The following is a 13,048-nucleotide window of genomic DNA, read 5'->3' on the forward strand; positions in this document are numbered from 1 at the left end:
TTTCCTCCCATCTGTTGCTCCTCTTCTCTGTCTTTCTCCTCCCTCTTTCTCTCTCACCCTCTTTTCCATCTGGACCAGAAACAGAGTCCTTTTCCACAGCAGGGCACAATTCAGTCCCATCCAAGACCTCCCCAGGGTTAATATATCCTTTGGCTTGGCACCCTTAGAGTGAGATACCTGTTTCCTTGGGAATGGGAGATTCTCTGGCTGGTTTAACTGGTTACAGAGGAAGCTCTGGGTCAGAGGAACCACATTTCCAAGGACTCAGCTTGGAACAGGTCTGTGGGGGGCCTCATAGGAGCCTATCCCACGGCCTCACCCAGATGCTGGAGGCACGCTTATTTATTATGCAGGGGCTTAGAGAAAGGGGGTGGGAGGCTTGGGAGGCAGGACTGGGGTGGATGTGAGAGGAGCTGTGTCCAGGCTTGGAGCTCTGGGTAGCTGTGGGGGCAGCATCATTTCTTGGAGGGCTGTTTTTTCCAGATGGCCGACTTCTTACTGCCTCTCTTGGCTTTGCTGAGAGTATGCAGAAACACTTCAGGCTGTTTCATTCTAAAAACCAAAATAGAGAGAAGCAAACGCTGGGAAATGGGTGGAGAGAGGTTGTGTGAACCGGGCCCAGAGCCCTGGCCCTCTGCTTTGCACTGTTGAGGCTCTCTGGGTGTTGCTGCAACCTGGGGGGTCCCAGTGGCACCTGTAACCTTTCTAACAAAAACTGTAACAGTTTTGTTTTTCCATCTTCATAAGAAATGTGTGATTTTTCACGCTCTTGCAGAATACATAATTCATTTCAGTTAACATGGCCAAGTTAAGGTCTAGGAAGTTTCTCGCAGGGAGACAGTGGGCAGTCTCCACTCATCTCAGACTGATGATGGCCTGGACTGTAGGATTTCACCACAAAAGGCCTCAATGGCCACCACCCAGACCACTGCCAGCAGCTCCGGGGAGCTGAGCAATGCCCAGCTGGACATTGTGTTGATTAAATGGGCTAGCTGTCAGGGATGGTTAGAGATGACCCAGGCCCAGGGGGAAGTGACTTCCCCAAGGCCACTTAGCCCCACATGGACTCTGTGGCCTGCAGCAGAGCCAGGGGCTCTGCTATGAGCCACGCCCATTCTGTTTACCACAGGAGGGCCCCTCAGCCCTGGGCCGGGGCAGGGTGGGGGGCACCTACTTCTCAGCTTCAGGGGAGGACTCCTCCATCTGGTCCGCCATGGTCAGTGAGGAGAAGCTTCCTTGGATGTCTTCTGGTATTGTTTTCTTGACTGAGTCAGGGTCTTCCAGGCCCGCGATGTAGGTTGAAATGCTGCAGGGGAGGCAGGGAAGGAAGGGCAACGCTCAGCAGAGCCACAGCCTGAGGGGGCCCTGAGTAAGCAGCCCTCACCTGGCGCTGCCATTTAATGTTCCGGTTCCGAGAGAGAAAAGGACACAGGGCTGCCCCTCACCAGGGTGGGTAAAGGGAGAGTCTGACCCCTGGGGACACAGAGACTCACCGGAGGTCAGCTTCTCTGGCTTCTGTTTAGGGCTGGAGTCACCCTAACTCTGTGCGAGCGACACCTGTGCACCCAGCACTGACCATCGGAAAGGTGTGCAATGGGGCAGGAGGGCTCCATAAAGTGAGCAAGGGAGGGAGGGAGCACAGGATGCCCAGGAAATAAGTCCTTGTGTACAGTGTTAGGGGCTGTGTCCCCCTCCCCAAATTCACATGTAGGGGGAGTCCAAATTCCTGGTACTTCAGATTGTGGCCTTGCTTGTAAATAGGGTCACTGCAGAGGCAATGAGTTAAGATGAAGTCATACCAGAGTAGGGTGGACTTTTAACTCAAAATACCTGGTGTCCTTATAAAAAGGGGGCAGTGTGGACACAAGCACACACACAGGGAGAACGCCATGCGAAGTCTGGGGTAACAATGCTGCCTCAAGCTAAGGAATTACCAGAAGCGAGGAGACCAGCCTGAGCGAGTCCTTCCCTAGCGCCCATGGAAGGAGCATGGCCTGCCCACACCGCCATCTCTGGCCTCCAGAACCATGAGATAATACATTCCAGTTTAAGCCACTCAGTGTGTGAAGCACTGTTACAGCAGTCTTGGGAAACTAATGAGGACAGAGACGGAACAGGCCCTTTTACTCCTCATTTCTTCACATTAATTGAGCCCCTGCTATGTGACTTGCTTGAGGGCAGGGTGTTTAGCGACAAGAGATGAGCAGGGGAGGGGAGACAAGGGCCTCTTCTGTCATTCTGAGAATCTCAGAAAAATAAAAAAGGAAGGTGTGGACCTGGCTGTCTCCCCCGTCCCCTTTGGTCCTGGCTGCAGAGGTGGCAAGAAAGCAGATTCTGGGAGTGGGTCTCCTGAGGCTTCCTGAGCCGAATGCCCTTGTCCAGCACCCGACCCACCCCGGTCCCCCAGGGTGGGTCATGGCTCAGCATTTGTTAGGAACTCAAAACTTGGGTAAATGGAGCAATGGGAGTCCAGCCCAGTGGGGCACCGGAAAAGGACTCCTACGTGACAGCTGCCAATAGCAGGTTACGTGACGAGAGAGTCAGGGTGACCAGGATGGCGGGAGCATCAGCGGCAGGAGCATCAGCGGCGTCCCTAAGTGAGACCCTCCACCAGGCCTGGGGCCGTGTTGGCAAATGACACGTACTGACACCTGGGGAGTCCGTCTCCTCCATCCGGCCCCGGGCTGATGGAGAATGGACCTGGTTACCAGAGCAGGCGGGGTGGGCTTTGGAGACCAAAGCAGCCTTCGCCCTGGGAGCTCATTAACTGGGGAAAATAGCCCCTTTTTCTCCCTGCCCCCTCAGCTGCAAAGCACCCACAGAGCATTTCCCCCCACCCCCCACTTTTAAACTGTGGTTAAAAGTACATGACATAAACTTTATCCATTTTTTTGTACACACTTTAGTGGCATTAAGTACATTCACACTGTTGTGCAGCCGTCCCCACCATCCATCTCCAGAACCTTTTCATCGTCCCAAACTGGAACTCTGTCCCCATTAAACGCAAACTCCCCACTGTCCCTCCCTCAGCCCTGGCACCCACCCTCCGACTTTCTGTCTGCTCTGGGGACCTCATGTAAGTGGGATCACGTGGTATTTGTCCTTTTGTGCCTGGTTTATTTCACTGAGCATAATGCCCTCAACGTCATCCGTGTTGTAGTGTGTCAGAATTTCCTTCCTTTTCCGTTACATGCGCAGAGCACATTTTCTTTCTCCATCCATCCACGGACGGGCACTTGGGTTGCTTCTGCTTCTTGGATATTACCAACAGTGCCACTATGGACTTTGAAAGCCCACCTTCAATTCTTTTAGGTGCCTACCCAGAAGTGAAGCTGCTACACCATAATTCTATTTCTAACTTTCTGAGGACCCCCTCCGTACTGTTTTCCAAAGCCGCCGTGCCAGTTTGCATTCCCACCGGCAGTGCACGTGGCCTTAGGCTCCTCCACATCCTCGCCAAAGCTTGCTATTTTGGGTGCTCCGACAGCAGCCATCCTGACGGGTGTGAAGCTGTGTGGCACTGTGGTTTTGACTTGTGTCCTCTGATGATTAGTGCCCTTTGCTCTTTTTCTTCAGTTTCTGCATCTTTGGAACAGCCAAGCTAAAGCAGGTTGAGGTCTTACTCACTTCCAAATCCCCAGTGCCGAGCACGAGGCCGGGCATGCAGGAGTTGCTCAGAAATGGAAGGAATGGCAGGACTGCCAGGTTAAAAGCAGGAGCTGCTTCTGGAGAGAGGAGCCTCCCACCACTGGAGGTATATGAGGGGCAGCCGGATGGCCTTGAGGGCCAGTTATCAGCGGACACTCTGTCAACCGGCCCTTCCTCAGTCTGACCTGCCCTCTGCTTCCCTGGGATAAAATCAGCTCTAGGTCTTCAATCAGTGAACGTTTCCCAAGGGGGTTCAATGTGCCAGGCTGTGAGCATGAGCAAAGGACACAGACAGAAGGGAGGTGGCCATGTGATACAGGACACCCAGTCCTCTGGGCTGGCACAGCTTAACACAGAGCTTCCCAACACACTGCCTTCTCCTCCAGGCAGAGTGGTCTCTCCAGCCCTGCATGAATCTCCCCCCACCCCGCCAGTTGTCCTTGGCCTGGCCTGGCCCCCACCCTCCTGCTCCTTCACAACCAGTCTACTCACTAGCAGGGGCCCCACCCCATTCTCCGCTGGGGCTTGGAAGGCCTCAGTGGGGGGCCCCACCTCCCTGGGCAGCCCGGCTCCCCTCCCTGCTCACAGCCCTTGCTTCTCCACGGTGGCCTCACAGACCTCAAGCCCAGATGGATGGCCGTCTCTGTGGCTGGCTCCTCTGAGTGCCGGGTAAGCAGCCCAGCCCACCCTCCTGCATTTACTCTGCCCACCTGTATTTTCTCCCTCCCACCTCCGCACTTCGAATCCTCCCACGGGAGCTGCATAAAACCAAGCAGCTGAAAGTCTACTCTGGCAAGGAAGAAATGACTCCCACCAAGGGACAGGGAGGACCCCCCTTGCCAGAGCTCTGCTAGCGTCCCTCTTGGAACAGAGGACCCAGAAATGAAAACGCTAACACTCCAGGACCTATGGCTCCCTTGGGCTGCACCGATAGCTCTGACTTCTAAGTTACTTTTTTCAGCATAACAGACTATCACGCTGGGGCTTCCAACATCCACTGACCATAAACTTTCCACAACTAAAAGTAAACATTTGTTCATTTTCCTCCCAAACCCCTGCTTGGTGGCTGAGCCTACTGCAAACTCCCACTCTGTCATCTCTCCCCATCTAGGGCACAAATGATCAGTCAGGCTTCCATGAACACATCTAAGTTGCATATTTAGGGAAAAAGTGGACAGGCCAAACACAGAGGTCTGCCCTTTAGGCCCACCACCACTTACTGGGTGTGGCCGAGCAAGCAGCTGCCTGAGCCCCGTCTATCCATCTAGTTCACGAGGACATCAAGAGATCTCACCCAGTGTCTTCCTTGAAGTTAGGTATTCTAGGCTGACAGCGTGTCTCACTACTATTCTAGTTACCCTGCTGGAAGAGGAATCGGGCCAGCGGGTGGCTTTAGAATGTGTCCCAAATTTCTTTGACATTCCTCCTGTCAAGAGGTGTAGTGTCATTTCCTTCCTGTGAATGTGGGCCGGCCCTAGGGAGTCACATGGAGTGGACGGTGATGACATACATGCCAAGCCATATAAGGCAACCCAGTCCCCACCTGGCTGTGTCTCAGGATGCTCGCTTTTGGAACCCAGCTGCCATATCTGAGGAGGCCCGGGCCACATGGAGAAGCCATGAGTAATTGTCGCGGCTGAAAGCCTCCACGGACCACCTGACTTGAGTGAGCAAGACTTTGGGATGACTCCAGCCCGACCTTCTGATTGCAACCACATGAGAGACCCTAAGCAAGCACTACCCAGCTGAACCCGGTTGGCCCCCAAACTGCCAGAGATGGTAATAAACAACGGTTGTGTGGTTTTACACCACTAAACTTGAGGTGGTTTGTTCCACAGATAGAGATAAAGGAACTGTTGTTATGGCAACATTTTCTTGTAGAATTCCACTCTTTTTTCTCTAAGTGCTTTCAAACTGCCAACCTAATAGGCCATTCTGGAATTAAGAGGAGTTCTACTAGTTTATAGACTCCGGAATCCTCCCCTTTCCACTTCCAAAAACCTAGACTCTGTGTGTGTGTGTGTGTGTGTGTGTGTGTGTGTGTGTGTGTGTGTGTGGCTTGCTGATTCTTTCTCCATCATTCCTCAAAAAATTATTGAAAACCATTGTAAGTATTAAGTCCTTTTAGAACCCGTGCATATAACAAATTAAGAACCTGGAATTCATTTTAGTAATAATAATGACAGCACTAACAGCTATAATTTGTAACCTCTCAATAAATGTTAGTGATGTACCAGAACTTCACACACACTGGCTCATCTAATTCTCACAACCCCATACAGTGGAAACTATGCTTTTTCTTGCTTTGCAGGCAAAGAAGCTGAGGCAGAGAGAAAGTAAGTGGTCCTTTGAGGGACAGTGGAAGTCAAATAAGAGCTACATCTTTTTGTAACTAGTTTTTGGCATCCCCATCTACCATACCCCTAAGCACCCCATCTGTTAAATGTTTCTGAAAATGCCTTTGCTTGCTGTCTCTGGCACCTTCCAGTGGTCTCAGTTCATTTTCAGTGTGGGCCTTCTGGATAGCGTCCTCCCCAACCCCCTCTGTCTTTGGTGTATTTCTTTCTTGAGCCCAAGCAGACCCAGAGCCTCCGTTTCCCTTTCTCCCTGGAACTGTCATTGAGCTGGTCTTGAATAACCTCCAAGCCCTCCTTGAGTCTCAGGCCTTGGGGTCTCAGTGACTTTCCTCTCTGCACCTGCCAGCATCTGCCTTCCTGATGTCCACAGGCTCCTTGGGATCCTGCCTTCTCTACTAAGCTGTCCAGGATGCTGGGGTCAGGACCTGACCTCTACCAGATCCTCCTAGAGGAACCTCTATAGGGTCAGGCAGACACTCTGACATGGCCCCAACTCAGTGCACTGGGGAGAAATTGGCATCAGGACTCCTAGAAAGCGGAGAGGCCTGGTGGGAGTGGGGTGGGGTTGCTGTCCCCTACTCTATGCGGTAGGGGCACAGTCAAAGGCAAGCCCATGTGCTAGGCAGGCGTATGCTTTTTATGTGTGTTTGCTCATCACTTTCTGGTTTATATGGCACTTCAGCAAACATGCCTTCATTACATCCTCACAACAACCCCGGGAGGTGGGAATTATCACCCTCATTTTAAAGGTGAGGATAATGAGGATTAGGGAGGCTAATGGTTCCCCAGCTTATAAAGAGCAGAATTGAGGCTTTCTCTTCCTCTTGGAACTCCTGACCCAGTAAATTTTTCACTGCATTTTCACAGGCATTCCAGAACCCACTGCCAGCTCTTAACACAGCCTCCAGCAATGTCATAAACCCCATGCTCCTTCCCTGGACCAGGCTGCATGCTTCTGGAACCAAGAGACCTATGTATGCTCATCTCACCCTAGCTGGGCCTAGGAGTCACTCCATAGATGGATGTCACCTGGTTGAAAAGCCTACGCTCAGTGGCCAAGAGGCAGCCTTAAGCCAGCACCACCCCATTCCCTTTACAAGGGACTGAACTCACCTCATGAGGGACCCTTGACTACATGGCCCTGCTGGTAAACAGAGAAGCAGGACTGGGATCGCACTGAGGATAGGGTAGGGTGTCGTAGGGTGAAAGGCAGGAATGTCACTAGGACCCCCACCCAAACCTGTCTCCATTATTTTCCCCCACAGAAATTGGCACTGTGCAAATCATCCTGTGTCCCTCTTTCTCCAAGAGGGCACTTTCCCCTGACCTGTGTCCCAACAGCACGGCCTCATTCCTCCTTGCCACCTGTGAAGTCTTCCGTCTTGCTGCCAGCTTCTGTCCCTAATAGTGTCTCTTCCATAGCAAGGTCTCCTCCCACCCCGTCCTTGCCCTGCACCCAAGTTTTTCCTGTTTTACCTAAATTTGTAGTTGTCTGGCAGGAAGTAGCCCATCTTGCAGTCTTGTCGAGCCTGGAAGATCTGTTTCAGCAGATTCTGCCTGCTATAGCCATATCCATTCAAAATGCAGCCTCCAAAAAGGAGTTTTCCCCCAGCAAACATCTGTCAACACATAGGAAGGAAACAGCAGGAGGGCACTGAATCTCAGGATGGTGCCATGGGCCTCAGAGCCTGTGCCAGAATTCAGGCCTTTCTTTGATGGTTTCGGGCAAAGGGTATTATCCTCCCCAAGTCGCCCAGTGAGGTGTGGCTGAGCCTGTTCCCCATCAAGGTCTCCCAAATCAGAGGGCAGCCCCACCATCCCCGCCTTTGCCCTCTGCTGGCCCACCTGCTCAGAGGTCACCACACACACAAGGGCTCCAGAGCCCTGGGGCCTGAAGGGTTTCTTCCTGCTCAGAGGGCCCCACTCCACTCTCCTACAGCTGGCTGGCCCACTTATCCATATGCATTGATCAGCTGGCCCCATAAGATAGGAGCTCTGAGTGTAGGGATCTTGTCCTATGGCTCTCTGAACCCCCACTCTCTACATGTCAGTCTCCAGCAAGTAGACACCTGTCCAAAGATTTCTGTGCAAGGATATCCATTAGAGTGCTATTTGTCATGGCCCACTGCCCAAACAAAAAGGAGATAATGTAAATGTCCAACAAAAGGATCACAGGTAGAGAAATCAAATAACAGATCCTCATGCAGTGATTAAAAAATTACAATTAAAAAAGCAAGACTCCAGAGGCACCTGGCTGGCTCAGTCAGCTAAGCATTGGGCTCTTGATTTCAATTCAGGTTATGATCTCACAGTTCATGAGATCGAGCCCTGCATCAGGCTCTATGCTGGCAGTGAGGAGCCTGCTTGGGATTCTCTCTCTCCCTCTCTCTCTGCCCCACCCCACTTGTTCTCTCTCCCTCTTCAAAATAAAAAATTTAAAAAAACATTAAAAAAAAGCAGGACCCCCAAATCAGAAAAATCCAGGGGCCAAAATGTTAGCATGGGCATGCCCCAGGGCTTCCAATAGTGCTGGATCCAGCAGCTGCCCAGTACATCCTCATTGTGTGAACAAATGAGACAATCTGGGTAATACGGGGAAGCAAGTATTTTCTAAATTTTTTCAATAAATATACATATATTTTTACAATGCCCTGCTTTTAGTAAAAAGTTATTTAAAAACAGACAAAGAGAATTTGGTTCTCCAGGTTAGGTGTCCCTCGCTCCCTTGAGTCTTCTGGGATGAGGGACGCATGGGGTCAGGCTGCAAACGGGAGACTGGGCTGCAGCCCTGGCTCCATGTGATGGGTGACTCTCAGTCAGGCCTTCTGCCTCAGAGCCCACAGACCCTCTCTCCTTTCCCCTCCCATATCTGTGATTCCACAAGGGTAGGGGCTATGGGGTACTAGGTTGGCAGTAGTTGGTGGTGAGCCCCCCGCCGGGCCCCAGCTCACCAGAACCATCCCCTGCACCACAGCATACTTCTTCACCAGCAGTGGTGGGTTCTTCTGCAGGGCACTGTCCAGGTCATACTGTAGCAGGCGGTAGGGGTCATGCCGGCACTTCCAACAGAGAAATAAGTGCCCATCAATCCTATGCCAAGAGGACGCACTCAGATTCCAGAGTTCTTAGCCAGGCCAAGTTCCCATGGAATCCTGGAGCCCCTCAACATCCCCTCCCAACTCCTGTTCAACAGGCTGTTCAGCCTCCACAAGCACACCTACCATGACCATTGCCAAAGGATGCCATCTAGGCATCTGGGTTCATCTAAGGCCTTCTGCTTGTGAAAGCTGTCATGGAGATGACTGTGCCCCACCATTTGACAGCCACTAGCCCCACACTCTAGGGTCTGCAGGACTTGACTGTTCCCTTTGCCTGGGAGAAGCCCTGTGGGAGATTTGGAGGTATACTGTGTTTCTGGGTGTACCTATTTTCAGGATTCCTCCACCCTCTGCCCCCTCCCCCTCTGGACAACCCCTTGTCAGTGCCAGGACCTGAATCAAACCTACATCTCAAGGTGGGACCTGGGCAATCCAAAGTAAAGCTGGTCTCTTTCCCCTCCTTTCTGGATGCTACAAATCCATTAATATGGCTAATGTATGATGTTTTCTGGTTTGATCTGCCTTTTATTCCAGGTGCCTCTAACTGTCCTACATGAGATTTCAATTTATTTTTTTCTGGAGAGAGAGGGGAAGTAAGTGTGCACAAGCAGGGGAGGAGCAGAGAGAGAGAGGAAGAGAGAGAATCTCAAGCAGGCTCCACGGCCAGCATAGAGCCTGATGCAGGGATCAATCTCAGGACTGTGAGACCATGACCTGAGCTGAAATCAAGAGACAGACACTTAACTGACTGAGCCCCCTAGGCACCCCTGATGTTTCTACTTAAAATTTGAAACCCAGGGGTGCTTGGGTGGCTCAGTTGGTTAGGCATCTGACTCTAGCTCAGCTTATGATCTCATGGTTCGTGACTTTGAGCCCTGCTTCAGGGTCTCCTCTCTCAGGACAGTGCCTGCTTCAGATCCTCTGTCCACCCCCCTCTCTTTGCCCCTCCCCTGCTCACTCTTGCTCTCTGTTTCAAAAATAAATAAACATAAAAAAAAAGTGAAACCCAGAACTGTATCTGGTATTTTAGCTTTCAGAGCAAGACGTTAGGGAACATTTCTACCTTAACCAAACACACTGGAATGGTGGAATCAGAGTCACTGGGACATCTGACACCTCCTTCCAGAATTGTCCTCTGCACCTCTCAAAACCCACTATCTACTCCTCCATTGGCCTCAACCACCTCAGGTCAGGCCCGGTCCCCATTCGCACTTCTCACAGCTGGGCTGGACCACCATGCATCCTACATTTACGAATAATTATTAATAAACCATTAATAGCCCCAAGGTAATTAAATGTCACCTCTAAGGTCCTATGGGGGCAGGGATGATATCTGTCTATGCATGGATCAGTGCAGGGCAGGAACTCAGTAAGTTTTCACTAAATCTATGTAAATTGGGGTTGACTCCAGGAAACATACATGGCTTTGATGTATGTGACTAGTAAAAAGCCTTCTGGTGTCTGATCAGATTGGTTCCAATGCCAAGCTCCTGGCACTAGCTGGGTAGGCTCATGGGGTCAGGAGGCTGCACCCCTGGGAGCAAAGCTGGAGAAGGTATCCCCAGGACAAACACAAAAACTTAGACTTTGTGTCTGCAACAAAGGGAGAAAGGGCAGACAGTGGACCAGAGAGGGCATGGGGCCAAGAGGATTTGAAGGAAGTTACTAGATGAACATGAAGCTCATGTGCTCACGTGACATCCTCTGCTCCAGTGGGGGTGGGGATGGGGCCACTCTTGAACTGTGCTAACCCTGCCAGAGATGGCTACTGACTGAGGATGATGATGAGACTCAGGAAGGACCCTGCAGCCAGGATGGGGAGAAGGTGGTTGAGAAGGTGGTTCCATGTACCCCTGACTAACAGACCCTTGAACAGGGACCTCAAGCACCCCTCTCCCTGCTTCTTCTGGGAACATTCACCCACCTGCTCAAACCGTCTCATCCTGGGAGACTCTCCCTGATCTCTGGAGGTGACAGGGCCTGCTCCCAGCTCCTGCAAATTGGAACTGGCCTTTCATGGCCCTGCTCAGGAGTGCTATATATGCTCCCCACCATGCTGGGAGCCTCCCTGGGGCTTGGCACAGGGCCCGTGCACAGTAGGTACTTGGCTACAGTCTGTGAATATTCTTGAGCCCTGGGTACCCAGTGGTGAGCCCATCTCTGCTCTAAGTACTTACATACCAATATACAACCACAGCTATGGTCAGTGCCCTGGATGAAAATGGCAGGAAAAATCTTGAATGCAGACAAAGCACCCACATAAATGTGGTGACTTTCATCTCAGGACAGGAGGATGAGTCAGAGAGAGAGTAGAGGGGGCAAAATGTGGCAGACAGTGTGTGGAAGAGTGTGTACAAAGGCCTGGAGGAGAAAAGGAAGTAAAAGAAGGCCTATGTGCTGAGGTCGAAGGACAGCCTCTCAGCCAGATGCTCAGCCAGTCCTAGCCTCCCTGTGGGAGGTCCTCCCCCCAGGTTCCTGATGCCTGGACCCTGGGGCCTCCTCAGCTGGGCCCAAGACCAACCTGGATGCAGGGTGAGGCACGGCCCTGCTGCCGGTGGCTGTAGAGTGTGTCCAGCATCCACTGGAGCTGTGCGGTACTGGTGGGGTTCTGGCTTGAGACTATCCCGAACACCAGTACCTGGCTGGGGTCGCGGGGTGCAGACAGGAAGCGCTCCAGCTCCACATCGGTTACCAGGGGTGCCTTCACCAGGCACTTGCAGCCAGCCCTAATGTCTTCCTTGCGAATGAGCTTCCGCAGCACCAGCGGGCAGTCAGAGGGCGAGGCTGCCCACCTGGTGGGGCTGCGTACCTCTTGGGCCTTCCCCCTACAATGAGAAACAAGTGGGCCAGTGCTCAGTGGGCAGGGCTCAGGTCCTTGCCCCACTAGCACCTGCTGGTGCAGCACCACCTTGGATGGTGTGTGTGTCCCTAACCTCTGTGTTCCTCAGTTTCCTCAGGTGCAAAACTTGTGACTCCTTCACCCATCCAACAAAAACTTTGGAATCATCCTGAACCCTCTTCTTTCTCTGACACCCACACTCCATCCAACCCATCAGTAAGCCTGTCTGCTCTACATTCAAGAACGATCTAGAATCCATCCGCTTTCCTGCCCTCCTACTCCTACTGACACGGCACAAGCTGCCATCATTTCTTGCCTGGATGACTGCAAGGGCCTTCTAATGGTGCTCTTCCTTCTCCCCTGACCCCTCTTCAATCTATTCTGCACACACCAGACTGGGGAATCCTGGTTCCTGTTAGAACCTAAGTCACGTTATGTCACTACTTTCTGAAATCCTCCAGTGGAGGAAAGTGGAATATATAGAAACTGCTATATTTTGATAAGAAAGTATTGTGTTTTAACTTACTCATTTACTATCCTCCACTCCCCAGCTTGGTGGTATCTATGGGGATGGCAGCCCATGTTCCTGGTGTGGTTTGCTGATACCAGAGATGGTAATATGAACTTTGCTCTCAAGGAACTGTGGTTGGGTGGTTTGATGTGTCTGGAGGTTCCCTGAAGGATTGGCTAATGGCTTGCCTTTGTATTTCCCACCTTGGAATTTTCTCCTGGACAGCATCTCTCAAAGTATTTAGAAGGAAATATATCAGATACAACCTCCTGGTGCAAGGTATAACACACAGGCACACAGTACACAAACCAAAAAGCTTGGGAATAAGAGGCTGGGGAAAAAATTCATGAGGGAATAAACACTTTGGAAGGTTCCACATACACTAGGGAATCTAAAGGGACACCTGCATGCCCAGGGTTGGAACCATGTTTAGAAAAAGCCTGAGAACATCCTAGATTTTCACCCCTGGCAGATCTTTGGGCTCCACACAAGTGGGAAGTGAAGGACAAAGTAGAGATGTAAAGAGCCTGGCTAAAAGCACTAAAGGAGTGTACATCAAGATAGTTAATCTGCAATGATAGGAGGATTGTTGTCA

General features: G+C 51.6%; 1 protein-coding gene across 6 annotated transcripts in view; it reads right to left on the minus strand.

The window, feature by feature from the left end:
• Positions 1-269: 269 nt before the first annotated feature.
• The window catches only part of CA2H3orf20 (chromosome A2 C3orf20 homolog), a 100,280-nt gene continuing 87,501 nt past the window's right edge, over positions 270-13,048 (minus strand). For 5 of the 6 annotated variants that reach the window (XM_019825118.3, XM_045051997.1, XM_045051999.1 and 2 more), the window contains 5 exons: positions 11,625-11,928; positions 8,957-9,064; positions 7,482-7,624; positions 1,175-1,306; positions 270-552 (listed from right to left, as the gene is read on the minus strand). In XM_019825118.3, coding sequence (XP_019680677.3) covers positions 456-552; positions 1,175-1,306; positions 7,482-7,624; positions 8,957-9,064; positions 11,625-11,928 — 784 coding nt within the window. In that variant the 3' untranslated portion in view covers positions 270-455. Of the gene's footprint in view, positions 553-1,174; positions 1,307-7,481; positions 7,625-8,956; positions 9,096-11,624; positions 11,929-13,048 lie in introns of those variants that run through there. The other variant, XM_045052000.1, reaches the window with a different exon arrangement.

The sequence above is a fragment of the Felis catus genome, chromosome A2, assembly GCF_018350175.1.
Source record: "Felis catus isolate Fca126 chromosome A2, F.catus_Fca126_mat1.0, whole genome shotgun sequence".
NCBI classification, from domain to species: Eukaryota; Metazoa; Chordata; class Mammalia; order Carnivora; family Felidae; genus Felis; species Felis catus.